Below are 23895 nucleotides of genomic sequence, written 5' to 3' on the forward strand. Positions count from 1 at the left end.
GACAAATTCGTCTGAAAGGAACCAACAAGATGCTAAAACCACGTCGCCCAAGCCCAAAGACTGGCATTCTTCTTCCCATGATCTCCTGTAGCTCCGTGTTTCTGGCCTTGACCCTTGCCGCTTTTGTCATCTTTTCCATCCTCGTTGCAGTCGCCATATGGGGATCTCACTCTTTCAGGAATTCTCCCATCAGATACTCCCCTACTTCCAACCCCCCAGTCATGCGACACCCTTTTCACCGGCAGAGGGTGACTTGAAGGGCGCGATTTTACTCTCATCTGCTGCGTCCCATGGAGGCTAGTTTGCCTCGGAGAAATCGTTGGAGTGTAAGAGTGATGTAGAGGCTCACATGCCATATGCTGCTCATATCCCTCTCTTAGAGCTCTATCATGATCTGGAGTTAGTGCAGAGCGTTGCGCCAACATTTGTCGCATCGCGTCAGATGCTTTTTGGGGACCCCAGTGATGCTCAAGCAGTGGAAATAACTGACTTTTGACCGGTCTTAGATGAGGGGACCATGGAGAGAGCGCATTGTGCGGTGTTGTGGCTGCTTCCGCAGTCGTGCTGAGTTTAGTCTGGAACGAAGACATCTCAACTGCCCCTACCGACGTCGACTTGGAAGGAAATGCAGAGTGTGAATAAGACACACGTATACTCATATAAGTCATCAGAGAATCTCCAAGTTGCAGCTCGAGATCTTCCATTAGTTCGTCTGATCTTTGCCTGATATGCTTGTGCTGTTTCGGTGCAAAGGAGAGTGAAGAAGAAGATCCTATCCCCAACTGACACATTACATGTACGAGAAGCAGAACACTCGATCCTGCAAACATGGTGCTATATGTGGAATCATTGTGTTAATTTATCTCAATATTCAGCGCTTGGATGTATCATATGAACTTACATTGGAAATTGCTGCTGACAAGTGATTTGAAGCAGAGACGACTTTGGCGTGGGTAGTATGTCTACTGTGAGATTATAGAGATAGCCGAACCTCAAGCAAGTATCTATGTCAATTTATTAGAGCTTTGACAGTGAAGACGTACGCTTCGGCAGCATAGTTCAGAAATGGGAATGTAAATGGTAGACCACAAACCTTGATCTAAACACGGCGTGGTCTGAGGTTTAGTCTCAGGCTCGTTGCTGGCCGTAGAGAGTCTACCGCTTACTTCGACCGCAGCCCAGAGGTGCTGTTGACCTTTGGATATTTCCACCGTCTCAGATTCCACGCGGATATAAGGAGACAATACAAGACCAGGTTTCTCCGGCAGCGAGGAGTCCGATAGTAAAGAGGAGTCCATGGAGCCGTAGGCACTCTTCGGATCATAATTTGTACATCTGGAGCTTGCTCGGGAGGAAGAACAAAGTCGCATACTGCCCTCCTTTGGGGATATACACCTCAGCAAGGTACCATCCTCATTTGTATTTTCAAAATTGCTTTTATCACTATGGCGCTTTCGCCGAAAGGTCGTAAGTTTAACTGGGTAACGAAAAAACGATGGGGTTCGATGCTTTTTATCCTGTTCGGTGGTATTGTCGTTGCGGTCCCTAATCACCGTACTGTGGCCGAAACTTGATCTCTGTGAAGATCGCCGTGAATCCGGTGCCGTATCGTTTGTATACTTCTCTTTGAATATAGTCTTTGGCCGCCGTCTCGGAATCCTTAAAGTCCCATCTTCAGACCACATTAATGCCCCAGGTGGGCTATTAATCGGGCTAACGTCAAAACATGAAGGCGGGCAGCTCTCTTTGGAATTCTTCGCGCTGTATCCATTTTTACCACGACATCTTTTGATGATTCGGAGTGGGCTCGGTTTATCTTTCACAAGTATTCGATCTTTCGGTGTAGGAGGCTCATAACAAGCTGGTGACTTATTCTCTAAGTGTTCCATGCTGGAAAAGAGGGAGCGGTCAGCACTGTAGCTAAGAATGGGAGTAAAGTTTTGCATCTGCGACCTGGAAAATCGTGATGCATTTCAGACTTTGATCCGGCAGGTGATAGATGTCGGAGCTGTACCTGTTATGCAATATTGGGATCTCGTGATTGATTCCTCTGTAGATGCGTAAAATGGAACCCCCAGTTTGATCCGTACGAATATACTGGCAGGCATGCGGTGGAAACAAATGCTGCAACGAGAATAATTATAGAAACAACAACGGCAAGAAAGGCGATAACTGAAGCTGGATGTTCCCAGATGACCCAAGGGCTGTCGTTGGCAGGGTTGATAGCAACTAATGTAGAATCGTTTTGCATGGTGGGAGAAACAATGGAGAGAGTTCAAGAAGAGGTAAGTACCACAATTGACATGACGGAGAGGAAGGTGCTGAGTATAGATTCATCTCTTGGAAGAAGAAGAAACCTGAGAGCTGAGGAAACAATAATACAAAAGAGCAGCAAGAGAAAAGGTCGTCGTGGCTGCGTTTTACAGAATATTGTCATATCGATAGATGAAGTCTAATAGCCGGTATATATACAGGTAGGTACCTCATGTATTATGACACTATAAAAGCAGGGGCAAATATACATGGAGATAGTCAAGCAACAAATATATGCGCAAGCTCGAAAACAATACACAATCTTGATATCAACTATATTGGGCCAGCCCTTTTCTCAAAATTCAGATGCTATTGTACGAATCATTAAAGCCTGTACGGAATATGAGGTGTTGGAAGAGAGTAACAAAAGTGTATGGCTGGCTATTTGCAAAACATGTGTGCCAAAACAAAAAATCGCCGAGATGGGAAGAGACAACACGAAGACAACGTCATACCGAGGCATCCAGTGTTCGACGAAGATTGCCCTTGACGGCTTCAATGGTTCCCTCCTCCAGCGCCAAGAAATGAATCTGGATGAAGTTCACGGTTAGCGAGACATACTATACAAGAACCATGAATCATGATAACAATTGCACAACATACCATATCGTCGGAGATTCCCGATGCACCGTATAGCACTGACTCGGTCAAGGTAGATGCTACGCCCTTCTTGACTCTGTCCTCCCAGACGCCGTCCCAATTCCACTCCCCAGGCTCCCTGGCCATGGTGGCCATGGTGGACTGAGAGGCTATGCTTCTTACGTCAAACGCAATGGCATCACCCTGCTCGCTGGCATTCTCCCTTGGCTGCAGATCACTGAGAATACTTAGTCTGCTCAGCCTGTTACTTTTGATATTCTCGTTAAGCGCCTTTCTTTGTTTGCGCCTATGTGTGCGCCACGCATGCCAAGCTCCGGGGTTTCCAGCCGCAGCAAGAGGTACCGCATCGAGAACCTCAGCTTTATCAAAAGAGCTTCGAATGTACTTTAACAGGGAATATGTCGATATCGTCTTCTGATCTGTCTGCATATACCGCGGCACGTCGTCTTTGGGGGGTACCATCGGTGGCTTGTCGCTCGAAGACTGTCCTGACTTGGTAGACGATGCTGATGGCGATGGGCCCCTTCGATCACGGCTACCGTGGCGGCTTCTAGCTGCAGAACCACCAAACCACTCTGGAAATCCGTGCTCTAAGCTGAAGCCCCCAGGAGGTAACCTTGGTCTCTCGGCAGTGCTCCCATCGGTTTCAGCACTCGTAGGATACATGTGCGTTGTCAGAGGGGTGATGAGAGGGTGGAAGATGTCGGTCGAGAAGGTGACCAGAGGCGGAGCCCGGGGGTAGGCATCGGGAAACAAGATTTGGAATCGGAGAACAGCCGGAGCATAGGGGCCTTCAACAGAATTAGAGATTAGCTAGAGTGAACATTACAGAGATGGTATTCGTCAAGACCTACCATGACGAACGAAAAGCACCGCTGACCAAAGCGACGGATCACCAGGAGTCAAACTAACAAACACTCCTTCGGGGCACGCCTGCTTCAAACCGGCGCTGTCGGTGGCTGGTTAGCTTTGACGTCAAGCGTGTTTACATTGCTTCCTCGGCTTCTTCCACTTGGTTCTCGCACGCGCACTACTCACAATTCCGATAACAAGTGCTGCCGCCACAGCGAGGGCAGGTGCCCCAAGGCGAGAGAAGTCATATCGGCCAGCGAATCTTTCTTTATTTTCTATCGCATAGATGCAATCGGGAAGTGCACTCGTCACTAGTTGACACTTGCAACACGGCCAAAGGACAAGGAGTTGGCATAATCCCGGGCAACCGGGATGCGAAGGCGGTGAAGATGAGCGGTGAGATATTCTGCCGCACAAACTCAACAAAATGATGTAGCAATTACCGCGGGGTTGAGACGTCACTCGTCGTGGAATTTCGCACCGCGGGGTGGCAAAGTAGCAAGAAATTCCAAGTTTTCAAAGAACCGTTGGCAGACAATAAATGAGTACATAAGTTGAAGTGGTTTGCTTGCAGAATGTAGTCAATTGGGCTTTTCTTAGGCCTTTTTTCGTCTCCAATGTCCGATTCACTCTTTGCAAACCTATTATCTATACAAGGCAGTATAACCAATTGGATGAGTGTCGAAACTTTTTCATGGGCGCTCCAAGTATTCGTACATCAGAACTGGACAGTCTCTAGTGTCCCAGTCTCTAGTGTCCCAGTCTCTTCTCAATCTTGCCAAGTTCTTGGGCTTTGATATCCTTGATGTCGTCCCGAGAGGCATTGTACGAAGCAGTGACCTGGTTGAAGGGATTTTCGGGGCTCTTGTCGAATTCCTTTCTAATCCTCTGCTTGCGTTGCTCCAGTCGAAGCCCAGTGCCGCTGCCGTCCGCCTTCATCTCAGCGAGTCTTCGCTCCTCATATCGGTGATAGGCGGCAGCGAATCGCCTCTCGGGGTGCTGGTCAATCTTGGAATCATCTCCGCCGGCTGTAAGGGACAGAGCATCGAGGGCGTTGTCGATACCCGAGGCACTGAGAGCACCAAGTTTGTCGTCATCCAGCTGCGACAGGTCCAGACCTCGGGATTTCTTAACTGCGGTCTTAGACTTCTTAGGCTCTGAACGGGCATTCAAGCTAGCCTCCTCCTCCTTCATCAATGCGTCCTTTTCAGCTTTCTTCGCCGCGGCCTCGGCCTTCTTGGCGGCCTCTGCTTCCCTGGAGAAAGCCAATGTCAGCTACTGGTAGCAAACTACCAGAGGGCGGTGGGCATCGTAAAGGGGGAGAGGTACAGGTGTGGATCATGGCGGAAGGGGGAAACGGGAACGGGAAGAACCTGGGACACGTAGCCAGCCGTATGAGTCGAGCGAGTGCAGACTAGGCATGCGTAGCGATGCCATGTTATGCGCCATCGTGCCACGTATTCGTACGTACTTTTTCGAGTTATTCTTGGCTCCTTGTTGCCACTTCTCGCCCTCAGCCATCTCCCGCTCGGCGTCTGCCGCTGCACTCTTCTTCGCGGCGCTGTCCGCCTTGCGCGCGTTACCCGCGGCCTTTTTGCTGTTGTCTTGGCTCTTCTTGCCCGCCATTATGACGTTTGTTTCGCCTGTTTGCGCTGTCCTTGTTCCTATCGAGGCTCAGGCGGGTCGGGAGGGAGTTTCGCAGCTCCTGGCCAGCGGCGTTATCGTGGATTCGTCTGCGTCTAGCCGTATGAGCCGAAGTTCAAAGCAGGAATATCCAGGAAGGGAAATTAAAGGAAGAGACAGAGGGAGAAAGGAGGGGGCGTGTGCGTTCGCTGCCGCTTCTCTCAAGGGCTCTTTCGCTGTCTACTGGACCATCTGCCCATTGAGACTTGCAAGGTGTGACTGACCGATGGACAGGTGTGCGCCTGGCTGCAGTTTGTTTGCTGTACAAAGCACGTCTCGTCGTCTTCCGCGGCGCCACCTGTGTGGACTAGACCAAACCAGCTTGCGACGGCGGCGATCTCGTCCGGTGCTTGTCCGGGTGCTTTTTCCTTCTTTTTTTCTTTTTTGTTCTCGTCCTGGTATCGGGCCTGTTCCGTCTGCCTTGATGCTCGCCCTAGAATTCGTCTGGATGCCTGTCCTGGGAGCTTGACTCTGCGAATTTTGCTATGAAGTGCAGGTCGCAGGTTCACTGTGGAGACGGCGCCTGCCCAGTAGTGCGATTTGGACGCATCGGCTAAGGCAATCACCCGGACCTGCCCACTTTTGCGGCTTCAGTGTTTCACTCGACTTTTTTTCCAGGTTTTCTTTCTTCACTCACCTTGTCATTGATTTGCCTTGTCTTGCCTTGTTCATGCTCTGTTCCGTCTTGTTTTGCTTCACCGTCGTCAATCCCGTACGGCCCCCCATCAGCGGCTCTCGCCCTCCCTCGGAGATGCACCTCCAGTTCTCTTAGGCGGCTGGCGGCTATCAAGGCCAGGTTCGTGGCAGACCAAGCCCAAATACATACATTTTGCGTGAATATAATAATTAGCTACACGCAACATACAGGTGGTGGTGGTACGAAAGTAGCAGCTTGCTGACCTACTGCATAGCTATGGCAACACAAACAACAATCAGATGAGGTAATGATATGGGATGGCGGCGCGGCAGCTCAGCTCGGCCCCTCGTCTAGCCCATGAGATGAGACCAAGACCAAGGCCAGGCCAGGCCAGACTAGACCCGCCCTGACTTGGCATTGGATGCGAGCCGGTCCGCAGATTCGAGAGGCAAAAGCCCGGCCATAGGTCATATCACGATCCTGCGCCCTCTGCGCCATGCCCTGCCCAAGCTTTTCACCTTTCTCGCGCTCAGCCGTCGCTTGCATCCAGGAGTTGCGCCTTCATCGTCCAGCTCGGACAGGGCTTCATGGGGATCCTCGCCCGGGCCGCGTTGTGGACCCTCGGCATCTCACAATAGCCCAGCCCGCGGAGTAGTCACGAATCATCAGCCCGGCTACAAAAACAGCCGCAAACAGATCCCCCTGGACAAGTCCATCTCGTCCTGCCTCTCCAGCTGCTTGAAAGAGCCCCCATGAAACAATAAGATCTGGTCGCCTGACGCCGCCTACGTCACGCCGGCGCCGCGGATAGCCAGCCGCCCAGGACCAAAAAAGGCATCTTCAGATAGCCTGTAAAGCGAGCCCTAGACCCCAAATCGCACATCTCAAAATCTCACATGGCAGCATGGCCATGGGTCCGATTGGTTGTTTCACCCACTTCCCAGCATGGGGAAGCCACAAGAATGTACAGTGACTGCTTGGAAGCAATGCGTGGGGAAGCTGTGCAAGGCTGTTTGGAAGAAGGGAGCTTACGGGTACCTCGTACATACATACGCATGCCGCCTTGACCGTATTCTCTAGCCGTGTTACACGTCGGAGACTATTGGGAGCGAGTGCTACTCTACCAACGCTGCTACCGTACACGGACTATTGTATACAGGGCCTGTGCCTGGGTTAGACACGAGCCCTCCAGCTCTGACTCTGAGCCATCACCGTCGTTATCACACCAGCCTGGCGGCGGCTGCTGTTACCGGGGGGGTGTATGCCTCTCTACGGTATTAACCATCTAGTTTGTCCAGACCAGACGGGGTCAGCCCTGGATTACTGTACATCTGTACTTCGTAACAAGGCGCGCGCGCGCGCGCAACCCCCTCGCAACTAGGAAGAGAGCTCCGCACATCCCTCTCTCTTTTAACGCGGTTTCGTGGCTGTTCGCAACAGGCCCATCTCTAATCCTGGCTCCAGCGCTATGAGCCACGGCGGCCCGTTCCCACCAGCCCAGGCGATGCATACCGCGCTGTCGGGATCCGAGAGTGTGCCAGACCAAAAACAGCTGCCACGCTATCACGACTCATGCTCAATCTTACAAGTCGTTTGCACTCTACTCCGTCGATGCCACCGTTTGTATCGGTCGGAGCTCCGTAAACGAGGGCTTCTCAGGTTGGGAAACAGCGGTGTTCACGGTCGACAGCAGCTACCAATTGGCCATGACGAGGGGGCTTTCAAAATACCTCAAAAGGCCGTCTAATATTGCTTCCCAACTTCATGTCGTGTGACACCAACAAGTCTAGCGTCTTACACCCACAGCAAACTCGCGTAAAATGTGAAAAGGAACGTTCTTGCGCACTGCAGCGGCAGCTCTGCCACTTCCTCCTCTCCAAAAAAAGAAGGGCAAAAGACAGGAGAAGCAAAAGAGCGAGCCCTGAGCGGGGATCTCACCCCAGGGCCCCCTCATGGCAGTCTCTCATTGCAGCTCTGTATCAATGCAACATGCTAGGGCTGCATCCATTGTCGTCGCAATTTTCCTGGGGGCGAGACAAACGCGCCCGTCACCTCATGCAAGAGGCCAACTTGGACCTTTCCTCCGATGTTTATGGAGTACTCAGCCTTTTGCTTGTGCATGCTCGTACATGCCTGTATGGAGTACAGCTGACGGCTATCAAACAGCAAGGCACCAAAAACGCTCGATATCGCATCAGCCACAGGCTTGGCTCTGCATCTCGCCCTTCTGACTCACCCCATTCGCCGGACCCCAGGGTACTTGACTCTACCTTGGTTCCAAGGGAGCTCGCCCGATGCAGCTAGTTGTGAAAGTATGTGATGGACGGGGTGCGTGTGCATCAGGGTAGCCTACCAACCTACCCCGACCACCAGCTGAACAGGGATGTGTGCTGTACGAGACCAATCAATCCCACAGTCAATCTCATCGGGTAGAGAGTTCTCCATGCTAGGGATCATGCGCCTGTGTTTCCGGCATGCTGAGTGAGGAAGCCTGTAGGCCACAAACTCCGTTTCTAAGCATCCTGTACGGCTCAGCACCTCTTGGCGACGCATGATGAGGTCGATCATCACCAGACTCATTGCGCAAAACAGCCGCAGTGCCCCTCTTCCCTCATGCAGGAGGGGCAAAGGGTAGAAGGTTTCGCGAGCAAGGGCATCAACTTTCGACACCCATTTACCCACTCACCGGTGAATGAGTGGTTAGCTTAGCGAGGCGCTGAATCTGCGAACAGCTGCAAGAGCTCCGGAGTATGCTCCGTATAAAGCCCATCATTGGGTGACTTGGGTGGAAATCCAACCGCTCCCGGTGCCGTCAAATCCGCAACTTATGTACGGATCACTTTGTATTACGCTCTTATGCGTATATAGCGAACCAAGTGTTACAGGCAGCGAACACACACAACACATATCTGTCAACTTGCATGAGCACGGGAAGTGGTGGATGTGAGAGACCAACTTACTGCCTAGCCTATTTGTCACGGCATACCTTGGGCATGCCTACATGTACAGACCTTGTATACGGAACAAGGCAAAGAGGTTCCAGGCCGGCGCAACCGGGGCTTTTACAAGAATGTTTTGTGTGAATTGCGGCCCTGGTGAGAAGCAATGCGTTGATAACAAAACCAAAAGCGGCAATTGGGATGAGAGCAATGCACCTTGTACTTTCGTATCGCAAACGCAGGCCAACGGCCAACCCTACCTGGTCGAAAGCTGAAATTCGTTTGCTGGGAGATATTTAAGGCAAATTGTGCAAATACAGTCAGCCAAGATAATCTCAAAACAGCTTTGTCTACCAAGGACGGAGTAAATACCTTTTTGCTCGTACTTTTCTTCATGCGTCGCAACGGTCACTTATCGACTTTTCTGCGCAAAATGACACATCAGGCTCGTCTGACTCTACAAATATTACCAAAAGGGTGATTTGTATCAAAAACCAAGACTCGGCTGACAGTCCTGCATGCATCGCAATTGGCCTGCCTCCTGTGCCTCAACAAATCAGTTCGAATAGGCAAATGCTTACAAACGCCTTGCCTGTACGGAGGGTTATGCGGAGTACTCCGTAATACGGAGCATATGTCTGCTTGAAATGCCCTGTCCGGAGTACAGACAGGCATGCCAGGGAGCAGCAGTCCCAGAAACATGATCCTCGTCACAGATCCCGGGGCTTTGCGCAGGCTCCCAGAACAGGAGCATAAAGTATGTATCGACGATTGGTACCGGTGTATATTTGTACGGAGCATTCAAGGGCATTAGACTCATGCCCGCAGCCCTGGAGACACCGGGAATGCCCGCTCCGTCATATCATTCTTGGTACCAAATACAGACAGATATGCGCCAGCAAACACCCAAGTACCGAGTACAGGCCTCTGTCTAAACGGCTACGTCGTAGATATTGCCGTGCGGCTGGAGCTGGACGCGTTTGCAGATCAACGGCGGTTTGATTGGGCACGACTGTTGCGAGAGCGCTTCCCCCCCAGTCGCGTATCAGCCCATCTGGCTCAGGACAATCAATTCGAGAGTCAATAAACGTGCGAACCGAGGATGGGATGACTCCAAACCTCTCTACCCGGTCGCAATCCTGCGAATGCACAAGCGAGTTATTATCGTTGGTTCTCGGCCGATGGCAGATCCTCCAATACTGCTAATGCTGCTGTTTCCATCTGAAGCAACTTCCCGCGTCCAAGGGAAGAGCAAAAGGACAGGACAGGGAGAATCGACCAGCCTTGTGACCGCTTATGATCACGAGGCGATGAAGTTCAAACGCACTCCGTAATGGAGCAGGCGCAAGGGCCAGGTTCGTATCGGTCTATTGCGCGGCCCCTGCTCCCATCGACAAGGGCTCTGCCTTTACGCCCGCGCCTAGTCATACTGTAGAGTGCATTGGCGGTCGATCTTGAAGAACCAAGTTGCTGCTGAGAATGGCGTTACGAAGGGGCCTTGCAGACCGTGCAGGTATGCATGTCTCTGGTCTCCGGTCAAGCACTACGAGTAGTATTATCACAAAGTCCATTTGATACCCGGCAATCCTTCGTGACTTTTTGGGCAAACCTTTGAGTACAGCACACACAGACATGGGTCTTGAGCAGCACCACGATGAGCGAGTTGCCCAAGTGGCTCGCCGTGGGCAAGTTGGCCTAGCTGACAGTGGACCCCAAATCCTACGGATCAGAAGCACGATCACGTATGAAGCATCCAGGTTCACAATCCGTCTGGTGTATACAGGTACTGGTGGTGTTGGTACAGAATACCACCGAGAACTCAATAATGATACTCGATTTAATACCCAGCGTAGCCGAGACAGGTGGCATGGTGGCATTGCCCATTAGCACAGATTCGACGACACTTGCATGCGATGCATGGCCGTGCATTTCATATTCATGCTGCGATGGCACTGCGTGCAGATCACACCAGCAGCCGCGGCAATGGACGTCAATCGGCATGCGAGAGTCAGCCCACCGGATGCCCCAACGTGTTTCGAAATAAAACATTTCATCCAGTTGTCCGAAAGGCGATGGCAACATCTTTCACACCCCGCAGAACAGCTTTCGGAGGAATCTGACCTGGACGTAATCTGACCCGAACGTTGCTGCAAAACTGCCTATGAACAGGCGTTGTAACCGAGAACTCGATCGACCGTAAGGCTGATCCCAGACGATTAGAAATACGGTACTCCATGCACCGTATTCGTCACAATCCTTCTAGGTCTATCGTGGCTTTGACGGGACTGGCCGCTCAACTTTTCATCTCGCCTAATGCCGGAGCTCTTAGCAGCCTGCATTCCTCGAGAGAGCCATGGGCGTGTGTGTTGAGTGATATCTCCAACCCAGACCGTTCGACATCCAGAGTGTAACCACACACGGTTTGTACCCAACGCCGTACCGACGACCACATTATCTTGGCTAGGGCATCCTTGCGGTTAGTGAACGAATCATCGATATCGCTTCGCTACAGCTGCCACGGACGCCAATGCAAGTGCATCTCTTTGTAGTACGAAACTGGCCATGTGACGCATACAAGAATGGTGCACTCCTACATACCATTTAGGCATTCAAGCATAGTACTTGTAGGTACTCGTACGTACTGGAAGAAGAGCTCGCAACACCTCTCCCAGGCTGGACGATCAATTTAAGCCACAGCTCGGGAACTCAGTTGGTAGTCTTGCAGCCGTATCGGCCGACGCCTAGCGCCAATATCGACACAATTCTCATTTGCCCGGAGCTCGACGGCTTCGTTCCCCGGAGTGGACTCACCGACCTAGAATGCTTCGAATCTTGCTAGCGTTTTCAGCCCAAATGGAACCGGAGCTTCGCCCTAGATCCAGTTCCAGCCAAGTGTGCCCACTCGAAAGTTTCGAGAACAAAAATTGAAAACGAGGTCAAAGGGCCTAGACCCACGTGCTTGGGCGTTTTAGAGCAAGCTGTAAAAGGAGCTTGGAGCTGAAGGCGAAAATCATGCCAAGTAGCTTCGAGTACCTGTTTCGTTCCGCGGGCCAACGCCAATCACACCGTACTCGTACACCCTGAAGCCCGAGATCCATGCAGTTTTGATACAGGTGGGAAACCGGGTTTTGCATTATGCGCCCGAGAAAAAGGATCACGAACGGCGAAGGCACCGCTCAGCCGCACCGCAAAAAATTGGTCTTATCCGACTTAACCGCCTGGCAAAGTAGGAGCATTGAATGCCCTCCCCCCGTTTGGCATCCGGATCCCCGCCTTGGGTAATATGGGCAATTTCGCATTTGAGTGCGGAGTAGGTGCATGGACTCGGTGTTTGTGCTCCCTCCCTTACTGTACAATCGGATGTAAAGCGCAAAAAAATTTTCTAGTCTCCTTTGCCCAAACCCCCTTTATTACTGGCCGCACGCTCGGCATTGCTCACTGTCTCTTAGACCAGATGCCGGGATGGCGGTAATCAATCTGGGACTGGGTAGCGCTCTGCATGGGTGCGCAGTAGACACCGACCATTTTTTACGGAGCGCTGGACGGAGTACCTCGAAGTAAAGAGGTTGCTAGGCTGTGAGAGCCTTGGATCGGTATAGCATTACCCAGGTGGTAGCGTGGCAACAAGGCCATGAGAAGAACTGGAGAAGCTCTGACAACAGGACTAGCCCTAAGGGGGGTCCGCGACCCGACTTACTGGGCAAGCGATTCTGAAACGGCCGGAATTCGAGTGACATGCTAGGCAAAAGATCAGGAATCCGGTTCGCCGGGTCGATAGATTCGTGGGCTGTCCCCCTTTTCTCACTCCTATACCCCTGGCGGCCCAATCAGAGCTTGTCGAGCTCGAACCCACCGAGCTTTTGCCAGCTTCCGCGGGAGGGGGCGCCATGCGGCGCTACGGCTAAGTGATGGCATGTGAGGAGTCTTTTAAGATTCTGCCACACTTTCTGTGGAAGCCCTTTCCGATGGCGTCTCGCCGTTTGGCAGCGCCAGCGGAGACGGATTGGCTCAACCGGACGTGTGGACTGCTCGCCGGCAGAACGGGAGGGCTCCCCGAAACCGCGATACCCTTGGCGTCGGTGATATGCGTTGAATCATTGGGCAGCGGTCCCTGCACTAGTTTTTGGCCATGACGACACTGGCTGAGACAGACACGAAGAAAATCTGGCGGGAGGCGGGCCAGGGCAGGCTCAGGGCCGGCTCAGGGCCGCCAGATGGGATCTGCTCAATCAGTCGATGAGGATCACGAGGCGAGGCGAGGCAAGGCAAGCGATTTGGCGGTGAGCTCTCGGTCTCAGAATGGCGCCCCCAAAATTTTGACTTGAAGGGGGTGGGTGTGGAAAAGAGGCATAGGGCATAATTTGGCATGCTCGCCGCTGCCCAATGCTGGCGGTATTAGCAAGTAGGTGAGCTTTGATCCTAGGTCGTGCAGTGCATCTTGGGTAACACAAGAGCGCACTGTTGTGGTGATGGTCTCGCTCAAGTGTTTGCAGCAGTGCTGACATTCCGGGCATACGAGGAGTCGCCGTCAGCCATGACCAGGGTTTCCAAAAGGCACAAAATGTTGATCCCGTGGTCCATGCGGCAACCCTTTTGAACGGCCCTTGCATGCCGCCGTAAAAAAAGGAAAAGAAAAAACGAAAAAGAAAAAAAAAGTCAATCGAGGAACTTTTTTACCTGCCGTTCCTGTTCCCCGTGATATTTCCTTTTGTCATGATCTTCTGACCTCTCTCTGCCCGGCAAATAGGGTTGGGCTTCAGGCTTGCTTTTTGCTTCCCCAAGCTGCATGACATGCATGCGCCCACATGAATTCTGGTCTGGTAGGGTTGACCCCCATAAGTGGCTTTCCATGCTAGTAGCATCAGTGGAAAGAAGTTTTCCGCCCAAGGTTGCCCCGTATCTCAGGTCTCCAGCAAGGCAATAAGGGGTACGTATTTGCCCCCTTACCTTTTGACGGTCCGGGTTTCCTCAGGGCCATTTCGCGGAGGCCGTAATAACGTTGGCAGAGACAAGCTAAACATGGTTTAGGTGCAATCGGCGATGTTGGCGGTTCGCCGTCCAACGTACTCGTACTATAACTCGTATGTTACGCCTGGGGGGAAGGGAGGAAATCAAATCAAGTTCTCGTTGACCGGTAAGTAGCCCTTGCCCAGCTGGTAGTGAGCATATCTCCGCATCATGTTAGTTCGCCACGTACCACCATAATACCGCCAACTCCGTGTGGTCCGTACAACCATGTTTACCCTGACTCCCTCGTTGCCTCTGGCTCGGTGAGGACATGAAAATAGACATACATGGACCTAAGGTCGCACAGTAAGCGGGAAATCTCAAGGTGACCAATTACCATCAGCAAGAGGTATAGGGTATTAATTTGCCTGTATGCACCCCGTGCAGCCGGTGACCAAAAACCCTGCGACAAGGCATGGTAGGTATTTGAATTGAGCGCGCAATGCGCTCGAAACATGTTCCTCCAACACGTCACCCTCGTCCTCTTATCTCGCCGCCAGCAAAATGGCTCCGTTGGCGGCACTGTTGCCGCGCAAAGGCGTGATGGGCTGGCCGCTACTGAGTACAACGGCGAATGCAACGGCGGCGAATGCAACGCCATGCCTCGGGCCATACCCTCGAGTCCATTAGTTCTTCGTAGGCTTCCGGACCACCTGTCCGGGTCAGTAGGAGGCGCCAGGCAAGGTTGGCTGAGCTAGGAAAGGGAAAACCTTGGTGACAAGAACCGTCCAGTGGGCCAGGAGCCTGGGAAAAGATACTCCAGAGGTACTTTGGAGCGTGTCCGACACTCTGGGTCCCAACGGCAGAGGTGCCGGAAGACGTGCAGACTCCACATCGAGCCTCTTTCAAAGCTCTGATACAAGGGGGCCCCTTGGCCCTGTAACGAGATGGGCGCATCACCCTTCTGTCCCGGTCCTGGACACCCCCTCTAGGCTGTTGCAAGACCCTCGTCCCTTGCCGTGGCGCACATTGTCTGGAGCTCGTCGACCAGATTGATGGGTGGCATTAGCACTGGTACCCGGCACTGCTCTGTGCAGGGCGGCGAGTCGCCGATTGGGGGCGAGCTCAGTGTGGCTCGGTTGTTTTGGTGATTGACGTTTTGTTATCCATCTTGCTGCCGCACTTGTTTACGCGCTCTGGTGAAATGTCAAGACCCGCAAAACATGCTACTGCTAGAACTTGTAAGCATATCACCGCCATTTCTCTCTGTTTAGTCCCAGCTTGAGTAGTACCAAGTACATACCATGAAAATAGTCACCGGCACCGGGTCCCCGGACTAGGGCCAAGGTGCTTAGCACTCTGGCGCGGTCAAGAACCTTGTCAGTCCGTTGCCTTCTACACGGCTGTCCTTGCGGTCCCTGGTTAAGACACTGGTGGTTCGGGTGCAAGTACCAGTTCCGTTGCCCAGGCTATCAGTTTCAATCTCATCTCGACCACTCAGGACAACGAATGGCTTCAGACCGAGTGAACGTGGTTAAGAGCCCTCGAGGAGAAACTCTTTCCTTATCTCCGTCCGCATAGATTTCCTTACTGCTGCTGTCTCTGACCAGCCGGAGTGTAGCGCTTAGCACCCTCGTATAGCACTATAGGCTGTTCAGTCTGGTAGTTTCAAGTCATCACAACACGGAGTAGCTGAGAAACGACTCAAAGCACTCGTAATGTGCTGTGATGTAGATAGGTCTTGGCGGTCCTGCCAGGGTGTGGACCTCTTCTGAGACTTGGGCATAGTTGGGCAATGCAAAACCACTCTTTGATACACAGGCGGTTTTTTTTAGACATCCCCACGCATTCGGAATCTTCTCACCACGTGGCCTGCGCGTTTTTTGTAATGGCTGGCATATCGGAATATTGGTCATCGTTAATCTCAGTTTCGTTTTTTCTCACCTCCTGCCATCCTTCACCTCCTCCTTCTCCTCTTTACCGTTTGTTGTTGCTCAGCGCTTTTATCCGGGACGGGAAGCATGGCATACCCTGAACTCGAATGAGGTGGCTTCGAAGCCCAGTTACACAAGCCGCCCCTGGCGAGGTGGGCTGGACGCTATGGCACCACTCTTATACGACAGTCTCAAACCTGCGCCGACATCACATTGCAGATTGAGACCATCAGACCGTGAACGCAGGACGGAGTTGGGCACGGGCTCAGGCACAAAACGGAAGACACCAAGCTGACTGACGCAGCCTGCCGCAGCCTTTCTTTGGCCAGGCTCGTCCGTTCAATGCTTGCTGCGCACGGCCATAGCAATAACCTAGTAAATTCCCACAATGACATCAACTCCCCAGTCAAATATGGCAAGCGGCATGACCGAACGGCCTTCTCTCTCGCAATGATGTCGTGGAACCGGTCCCCCTAGATAGGTTCCTACGCATGCAATTGGGCCGCACTGCGAAATGGCACGCGCCAATGGGCAGAGCACTTGGTCTCTCTATGCCTCTCCGTCCCCGTCACTCTCTTACTCTTCCCCCCCGGAGGGGCTGTGAACCTTTGTCTGCATCCCGCTGGTTAGATGCAGCTGGTCTGTCAGCTGACCTCAGTCACTTTACTTGTCGCAGCAGGACAAGGACGCTGCGGTCTGGGATGGGTGACACCCCCAATGTGATTAATAAGAGCGCAGGATATAATGAGGGAATATTCACGCCGTCCTGCCGCCGTCGGTCGCGTCTTGGCGTTTCTCCGTCCGATGCCATGATGCCGCAGTAACATTGTCTGATCATGAGGATATGGGAAGAATTGCCGTGGATACATGTACACGTAGGTACATTCGACCAACCACGGCTGGGGCTCATGGCTGTAGAGCACGACACATATACCAGGTCCACTGTGAGAGAGCCAGGGTGGCTGCTTGAGAGGGGAACAAAAAGAAGGCTGACAAGAGTCTGTGACAAGCAGCTTGCAGCTTCTGCATATCTGTACGTCCGAGTATGCATCGTGGCATCATGTGCCCCGTCTGCGGCCGGGTGTCGCCTGTCGACCATTCAAAGCTGGCGCCCACCCAAAGACACGCGCGATATGCTTCCCTAATGACCAGGAGGCGCTGTGCGGCTTGGGGAGAGGGGACATGGCCGGTTGGTGCTGTGAAATGGTATGTAGTCGTCTTTGGTTCTCTAACGCAGCTGGACCCATTCGGAAGTGCATCCTATCCCAAGCGCGACGGCAACCCGCAGAGTAAACGGACCGTAGGCTGCACGCGCTCTTCGGTGGCCTTTGCTGGAGGACAAAATCCTCCGTCTCAGTTGAGGCGCAGTGCTATACCTGATCTTGTCCAATGTTTCTTCTTCTTTCTTCTTGTTCATTTCCTTAATTCACCGATGTCTGCTTTCCTCTGTAGCTGGCCTCAACAACGCATATTTGTGATAAGACCTACAGCTTCACCGGCCCCACACAAATGGTCTGTGGATGAATCTCGACCACTGCGAATCTGCGTTGTCGTACGTTGTGCTACCAGAGGCTGAAATGATTTAGAGTAGATGCTTAGCACGTCTACCTAGTACGTCACACATTGGATGCATCCACATACCTGGGTACTTTAGATGTCCATATACGGCACACACGAAAATCGACTTACATGCAGCTTGCCGTAGCACACCGGTCGCCTGTCACTGGGAGGTCAATGGAACGAGCTGCTGGAAGTGTACAGTAGCATTGCTTGAGACCGGGGGAGGGGGAGGAGGCACCCTTGGCACCACCGCCTTTACCCAAGGTTGGGCAAATATTTCGCTCGCAAGGCGTCCAAAGGGCCAAGCCAACGCATAGCTGCCTCGCCCCCGTGCTCATCTGCCATTCGCGTGGCCGAGTGCTACAGCCGCAAGACAAACCACCCAGGCTAGCTCATGTTAGCTACATGCTTCCTCTTGGAATCTCAGAGCGTTGATGACGGATCCTGCGGTGACAGGGGGTGCATTGGGCTTGTGCTTCTTGTATCTATAAGTAGGTAAATTTGATGTGGTCGAAAAAAGGACTGCGGTAGCCGCTAGCCAATGCCCAACTGTCTGTTGGCGCAGAAGATGACAGCCGAGTTTCTCGAGCAGGAGAAGGAATTGTAGCGTACTGTATTGTGATGCTACTGTTAGCTTGCAGGCCATTACATGATATTGAGCCCACCCAACTTACATCGACTACAGTATGCAGGCGTTAGCACGCACCGTAACTTTGTAGATGCGGCAGGTAAAAGAGGCGCTTCTGTAGTAATCTGCACGATACTGTCACAAGTGTAGGGAGACCTCTCCCCCTACCTGCCTCTTTGCCCGTGCCAGGTACTGCTTGCACAAAGAAGCGAAAGAGGTTGAGCGGTCCGTCTTCTTGCAACCGAGCATTCAAAGTACAGTACAGCCAAGGTACGGATGTATCTGCACCAGCATACAGACGGGCATGTTACGCCCACTCCCGGGAAGAGATCTCGGCTGCTTGTCACCCAGATGCAAGTACACCGTATCGGAGCATGGTTCGAGCGATGAGAGTGTGTCTGTTCATGTGTTCCCCCAACTCAAATTGCTTCGGGGCGATCAGGAAACTGTCCCCGAGACGATGCCCCAGGTTTTGGTACGTCTCCCAGGCCCGGCATAATACATCACAGCTCACACACACATGTAATAATGCAACGGCCGCTAACAGCGGCCCGTACGACGTCTGTCAGTATCCGCACAGTCTATCACGAGAGGCCGATGGCCTTGTCGAACCACGGCAGCCAAGGTGAATCACACAACGTTGTTCTGCGCCCGCCACATGAACAGCCCCGTGCTGTCTCTTCTCGAAGGAAGAAGCAACAGGAAACACCACAGCATAAGGTCGAGGCTGGCTAGTGCAGCACTGACAGATAGTAGCATGGAGACGAAGCGAAGTGACGTTGTTCGCTAGGCCTAACGAACGCTCAACTGGCTAGCCTGCTGCTATTATTGTCCAGTCATTGAGCTCGTACCTGAAGGACACTGCACTATGCTCTCTCACCTTGTGCTCCTTGTCTTCGTCGCTCCACTCCCCCCTATTGCTAGGCAGGCCTAGTTCGCACCCCTCTCATCGAGGATTCCACCAAAGGCGCTGAACGAAGCCAGAAGCCCAAGCGAAACCACCATCGCAACCGCGACCGGAACCACAGCTGGCGTGACTAGCCGGAGTCGTCGTTACACCTTGGTTTGGCGATGGGCTGGAACAAGCGACGGGTAGATGATACTTGGTCGGAGGATGCCGCCGACCGGATGATGGCCGCTGCGATGGCTTCAATGCGTGAGGGCTGAGGTGGACGTTCCTTTTTTTGGGGTTACACAAGCCGTGCACCGAAAAATACGGTGTACAGATACGGTCAGAAAAAAAAAAGAAGCGTGCGGCAGTTGCGCACACTGCGCCTACCCAGATGCCTTCTGACGCTTGGGAAAGAAGCGTCGTGGCCCGTTGCCTCTGCCAGGGATCTAATTTTTTTTTCTTGCTTTTCTTTTCTTTCCTTTTTCTTTTTCCGCCTTGTTTTTCATTTCATTTCTTTTTTTCCCGCCTTTTTGGTTTGCCTTTTTGCCCCTTCTTCCGAGTCTTCCCCATCATCCATCATAGTCATCACAATCCTCATAATCATCACAATCTTCTCCGCCCTGTGTGTGTCTCTCTTTTGCCGTCTTCCCACTGATCCGGGATCCTTCCCACCCCTCGAGAAGCTCCTCACACACCTCTCTTTCTCAACGGATATCATCATCGCCATCATCATCCTGTCTCCTCTCCACCATTTACCCCTAGCCAACTTCTTTTTTGGTTGGGCCCTGTGCCTGTACCGCAGACACCAGATCCTGGCCCCTGCAATTGCCCTGTCGAACTAGGCAAGGTCAAGCTGCGCACCCCTTCACCCCCCCAAACACACCCCCCAAGTCCATGTACCTGGGATGTATCGCCTTGGTGCTTCGCTTTTTCTCCCGCTATTTGGCTGACTCGGGGGAGCCTCAATTAAATCACTGCCCTTGACCACTAAGAGCTGGCCCATGCATTTTTTTTTGTTCCTTCTTCCAGGGCACCCCGAGGGCCCCACGGGCCCAATTGGCCCTGGCTTGACTTCGCCTTAATGCTTCAACGATCAACTCTCTTTTGTGTCGGCCCTGTGGTTCCTAACTCACATCAGAGCCCAACTTAAAGGTGTACCGTGCTAGGGAGCAACGGGGCTTGTGCCGCCATGGTTTGCTATGTTTTCAGCTTTATATAACCCCAGGATCCTACTCTGTTGTATCCTGGTACGTACTTATGACTTCGTCCACCACTACATATATCATCACTCACTCCCACTCACCAAACCGCCTCTCCTCCTCTCTCTCACGTTCTCCAATAAGCTTGTCTCACGGGTACAGCCCTATCTGCTTGATTGACTCGGGTTGTTTTTGCCTGTCCCGCATTGGATGATATATACATACATACATATATATACCCCGTCTTACCCCTTCTCCCATCGTCGTCTACCAAGCCGGCTACTGTATTGACTGGCGACGACAACCATTTGCTTTTCCAACATCAACAGCAATCAATATCACTCCGCTCGAACTCTTAAACTCGTCATTGAACCTCAACCGCGGCTACTAGACCAGTGTGTTTAGATACGAGCTTCGTAAACCTTGTTGCTCGGCTGGTAGCTTTTTACAAGCTGATCCCGTTTGTCCCGTTTCAGCAACAATCTCACTCTCCGACGCCTCTCAAGCCAAGAATCAGCCAAAATGCTGGGCCGGAGTCCAACTTCCGCCCCTCGCCCTCGGCGTCGCGGATCTGCCACTCAGCGCAAAGACGAGCTACCACTTTTTCCTGTCCAGCAGATGTTTGTGCTAGGTAAGTACCTGTATCTCGCCCTGGGCCTGGGTTGAGTGCACCTTGTGGCTAATGTGACGATAATGCAGCCTGTTGCAGACTATGTGAACCCATTGCATTCATGTCCATCTTCCCGTACATTTACTACATGATTGAAGACTTTAAAATCACCTCGGACCCGACTCAAATTTCCGTCTACGCTGGCATGGTAACCTCCGCATTCACCCTGGCCGAGTTTGCAACTGGTGTCATGTGGGGAAAGCTGAGTGACAAGATCGGACGAAAGCCTGTTCTACTCAGCGGTCTCATTGGTACAGCCATCAGTGTTCTCATCTTCGGCTTCGCTCCTAGCTTGCCGGTCGCCCTTTTTGCGAGAGCAATGGGCGGTCTTCTCAATGGGTACATCTCTCCCCGTAATACATCGGTAACGCTCAGTTTCTAACTTGATTATCAGAAATATCGGTGTCCTGCAGACAACCGTGGCTGAGCTCGTCACTGTTAAAGAGCATCAACGTATGTTGCCTTCCCAATGAATGATCATCCCCCGGCGTGTCATTGATCGGGTCATACTAACGAGATTCTAACAGCTCGCGCATATACCATCATGCCTATGGTTTGGTGCATTGGGTGAGCATCCTCAGCACAGAGTATAAACGTTATGATTCTAACCATTCCCAGTTCCATCATTGGCCCTATGATTGGTGGCGCTCTTGCCCGTCCCTGCATCAGCTATCCCGCTTACTTCCCCCGCGGCTCAATTTGGGACCAGTACCCATATCTCTTGCCCAACCTTTTCAGCGCAGCGACTGTTCTCTTCGGCGTAGTCGTTGGTATTCTCTTTTTGGAAGAGACTCATCTTGGCAAGAAGGGCGAGAAAGATCGCGGTCGTGAGATCGGTGACCGAATTACTGCCCTCTTCACCAGGGCCACCTACGGCCGAGCTGACAAGCATGAGAAGCTACATCTTCTCGCTGATGGTCAACAAATCGGATACGGCGCTCTTTCCGACTCCCCCATTCCTGATCCGACCAAGTCTCCTCGTGGGAGGGAGGATGGAGAGGTCCCGCCCGGTTACCGAAGCCGAGATATTTCACCTCGAGTGTCGTCTCCCGTCAACACAGAGCGCCAAGCAGTCGCTAGCTCTGAGACCCCTGATATGCAGCCCGAGCAACCTACCAAGATTTTCACAAAGCCAGTCGTGATGAACATTATTTCATATGGAATTCTCGCCTTGTAAGTCGTTTTCTTTGGCAATATCGTGGCCCGTCACAGTACTAACCTACCTCCAGCCACACCATCACGTACGACCAGCTCTTCCCCGTTTTCTTGAGCACCGCCCCTCCCAAGGAGCCAATTCTCGAGCTTCCTTTCAAATTCGTCAACGGATTCGGTCTCGAAACAAAGGCTATTGGCGTGATCATCTCCGTCCAGGGCTTCTACTCTCTGCTGTCCAATTACCTGATTGTGACACCCATGACCCGTCGACTGGGACCTCTCCGCCTGTTCCGCCTCATTGCATTTTCCTACTTCGCCCTCTATCTCGTTACGCCTTACGTGGTACTCCTCCCGGAGAGCTTGAGGATGCCCGCCATTTACCTATTGGTCATCTGGAAATGCACCTTTTCGACAATGGCATACCCTAGCAACGCAATCCTCTTGGCCAACTCGGCCCCTACGAAGCAAGTTCTCGGCACCATCAATGGCGTTGCAGCGTCCACAGCTAGCTTGTGCAGAGCTCTCGGCCCTACTCTTTCTGGCTTCCTCTACGCTGCGGGTTTGCAATCGGGCTATTCGGGCCTGGCTTGGTGGTTCAGCGGTCTCGTCACCATTGTTGGTGCTTATCTCAGCTCTCAGATCACTGAGGGAACCCAAGCCCCAGTTCCTGGTGAAATGACTGATGCTGATCAATCCCTCATGAACGATTACGATGATGATGAAAACGTTTAAGGTTTTATATTTTTGGTTTTCCCCCGATTCTCGCGGCAAGAATCTCATTTCTCGAACCGGCTCAGCACCCCGAGACGACGACTACGTTTTATTTTTAACTCCGCCTCTATTATTATTATTTTTATTATTGGTATAATCCACGGCTTGAACAAACGACTTCAAACACGATTTTTCGAGCCGACAAAGGTGATGACTTCGGTCAGGCATAACGGCGCCTTGAGAGGCTTCATCTATCTCTCTCCCTTTTATTGTTTCACTATTTACTTTTATTTTATTTTCAAATTTGATGCAACCACGTTCGGGCCAACAATGTTGGCTAATTAGAAGGATATTGGAGCTCTGGGATAAACAGGGAATGGAGCTATTTTTGGACATTTTTACTACTTCGGATTTATTCTTGTTTTTTTATTTCTGTTTTTCTCCCTTTCTCCTCTTCCAATGTGGGGAAGAAAGGCACAGCCGTTGGCTCTGCAATGTGCGGTGATAATGGTCCGAGGATCGAAGGACCGGGAGACTCGGACCAAGCCGGCGTGGAAGATGGAGATCAAGGACATGGATTGGGTACATGGGTTTATCATTGGGTACATGGTACAGGGCATATGGCACTGGGATTTGAATATTGGACACTAGGCATTAAGGAACGGGATATCGGACACGGGGTATAAGACATGGAATGTCAGGCTCTGGAAACTGGAACTAGGCACTTGAAGGCAGGTTTGGCTTACGGTTGGTTGGAGACGGTTTGGACTGGGACGAGACACGACGGGGCAGGGTGGGATGGGGCCGATGGATGTTACTGATTAGAGATCCCCCCCCATGGTGATGGGCTTGGGACTTTCGTTTGGGTATTGGGTACAGAGTGCTTGGTAGTTGCATAAGTAGGTTTAGGTATGCATTGGGTCTAGCCATTGAAAGTTTTGACAAATATTAAAAACTTTGCTTGGTGGCAATGTGCGAGTACTCGTAGCTCGTCGTGTGCTTTTGCGGTGAAGGGGAGCTTTTCGGCAAGCTGGCAAGCTACCGCCTGGGATATGCTGCCCGGCCCCAAGCATGGAAGTATGGGGGGAGTGTGAGTAGAAGTGGGGGAGAGAAGAGGAACATGAAAAGAAACACAAGAGACGTTGTGATGGTGGCACGGCCCCATGGGTTCTGCA

General features: G+C 52.2%; 5 protein-coding genes across 5 annotated transcripts; 2 read left to right on the forward strand and 3 right to left on the reverse strand.

Moving 5' to 3' along the window:
- Positions 1-32: 32 nt before the first annotated feature.
- Positions 33-1889, reverse strand: V8C40DRAFT_285949 (uncharacterized protein; the record flags this gene model as incomplete). Its single annotated transcript, XM_083222473.1, has 4 exons — positions 33-140; positions 171-834; positions 902-1004; positions 1094-1889. 4 exons carry the CDS (start codon positions 1887-1889, stop codon positions 33-35), a joined length of 1671 nt encoding a protein of 556 aa, XP_083075516.1.
- Positions 1890-2363: 474 nt separating this feature from the next.
- V8C40DRAFT_238894 (ubiquitin-conjugating enzyme/RWD-like protein) lies at positions 2364-4088 on the reverse strand. Its single transcript, XM_083214546.1, has 4 exons — positions 3952-4088; positions 3768-3862; positions 2917-3704; positions 2364-2843 (listed from the first exon to the last, which is right to left on the reverse strand). Exons 1-4 carry the CDS (start codon positions 4011-4013, stop codon positions 2763-2765), a joined length of 1026 nt encoding a protein of 341 aa, XP_083075517.1. The 5' UTR covers positions 4014-4088; the 3' UTR covers positions 2364-2762.
- Positions 4089-4283: 195 nt separating this feature from the next.
- Positions 4284-5500, reverse strand: V8C40DRAFT_173330 (coiled-coil domain-containing protein 124). Its single transcript, XM_083211635.1, has 2 exons — positions 5237-5500; positions 4284-5020 (listed from the first exon to the last, which is right to left on the reverse strand). Exons 1-2 carry the CDS (start codon positions 5389-5391, stop codon positions 4516-4518), a joined length of 660 nt encoding a protein of 219 aa, XP_083075518.1. The 5' UTR covers positions 5392-5500; the 3' UTR covers positions 4284-4515.
- Positions 5501-16525: 11025 nt separating this feature from the next.
- Positions 16526-17711, forward strand: V8C40DRAFT_173615 (uncharacterized protein). The gene is made up of 3 exons (XM_083211637.1): positions 16526-16780; positions 16919-17457; positions 17518-17711. The coding sequence occupies exons 1-3, from the start codon at positions 16750-16752 to the stop codon at positions 17557-17559; spliced, it is 612 nt and encodes a 203-aa protein (XP_083075519.1). The 5' UTR covers positions 16526-16749; the 3' UTR covers positions 17560-17711.
- Positions 17712-20535: 2824 nt separating this feature from the next.
- Positions 20536-22782, forward strand: V8C40DRAFT_173641 (major facilitator superfamily domain-containing protein). Its single transcript, XM_083211638.1, has 6 exons — positions 20536-20815; positions 20884-21193; positions 21249-21307; positions 21382-21421; positions 21473-22027; positions 22084-22782. Exons 1-6 carry the CDS (start codon positions 20707-20709, stop codon positions 22739-22741), a joined length of 1731 nt encoding a protein of 576 aa, XP_083075520.1. The 5' UTR covers positions 20536-20706; the 3' UTR covers positions 22742-22782.
- The last annotated feature ends 1113 nt before the right edge of the window (positions 22783-23895 follow it).

Source organism: Trichoderma camerunense, assembly GCF_050948025.1.
Source record: "Trichoderma camerunense strain CBS 138272 chromosome Unknown V8C40scaffold_5, whole genome shotgun sequence".
In the NCBI taxonomy this organism is placed as follows: domain Eukaryota; kingdom Fungi; phylum Ascomycota; class Sordariomycetes; order Hypocreales; family Hypocreaceae; genus Trichoderma; species Trichoderma camerunense.

What these genes read in the sequence shown, in the direction of transcription:
- V8C40DRAFT_238894 (XM_083214546.1), bottom strand. Translation starts at nt 4,013, where the DNA reads ATGACTTCTCTCGCCTTGGGGCACCTGCCCTCGCTGTGGCGGCAGCAC. An exon ending in GGTGCTTTTCGTTCGTCATG is followed by an intron (nt 3,705 to 3,767) that starts GTAGGTCTTGAC and finishes ATTCTGTTGAAG; the next exon opens with GCCCCTATGCTCCGGCTGTT. An exon ending in CGGGAATCTCCGACGATATG is followed by an intron (nt 2,844 to 2,916) that starts GTATGTTGTGCA and finishes AACTTCATCCAG; the next exon opens with ATTCATTTCTTGGCGCTGGA.
- V8C40DRAFT_173330 (XM_083211635.1), bottom strand. Translation starts at nt 5,391, where the DNA reads ATGGCGGGCAAGAAGAGCCAAGACAACAGCAAAAAGGCCGCGGGTAAC. An exon ending in GCCAAGAATAACTCGAAAAA is followed by an intron (nt 5,021 to 5,236) that starts GTACGTACGAAT and finishes GGCTTTCTCCAG; the next exon opens with GGAAGCAGAGGCCGCCAAGA.
- V8C40DRAFT_173615 (XM_083211637.1), top strand. Translation starts at nt 16,750, where the DNA reads ATGGGAAGAATTGCCGTGGATACATGTACAC. An exon ending in TGCCGTGGATACATGTACAC is followed by an intron (nt 16,781 to 16,918) that starts GTAGGTACATTC and finishes TGTGACAAGCAG; the next exon opens with CTTGCAGCTTCTGCATATCT. An exon ending in CACTGCGAATCTGCGTTGTC is followed by an intron (nt 17,458 to 17,517) that starts GTACGTTGTGCT and finishes ACGTCTACCTAG; the next exon opens with TACGTCACACATTGGATGCA.
- V8C40DRAFT_173641 (XM_083211638.1), top strand. Translation starts at nt 20,707, where the DNA reads ATGCTGGGCCGGAGTCCAACTTCCGCCCCTCGCCCTCGGCGTCGCGGA. An exon ending in ATGGGCGGTCTTCTCAATGG is followed by an intron (nt 21,194 to 21,248) that starts GTACATCTCTCC and finishes CTTGATTATCAG; the next exon opens with AAATATCGGTGTCCTGCAGA. An exon ending in TCATATGGAATTCTCGCCTT is followed by an intron (nt 22,028 to 22,083) that starts GTAAGTCGTTTT and finishes ACCTACCTCCAG; the next exon opens with CCACACCATCACGTACGACC.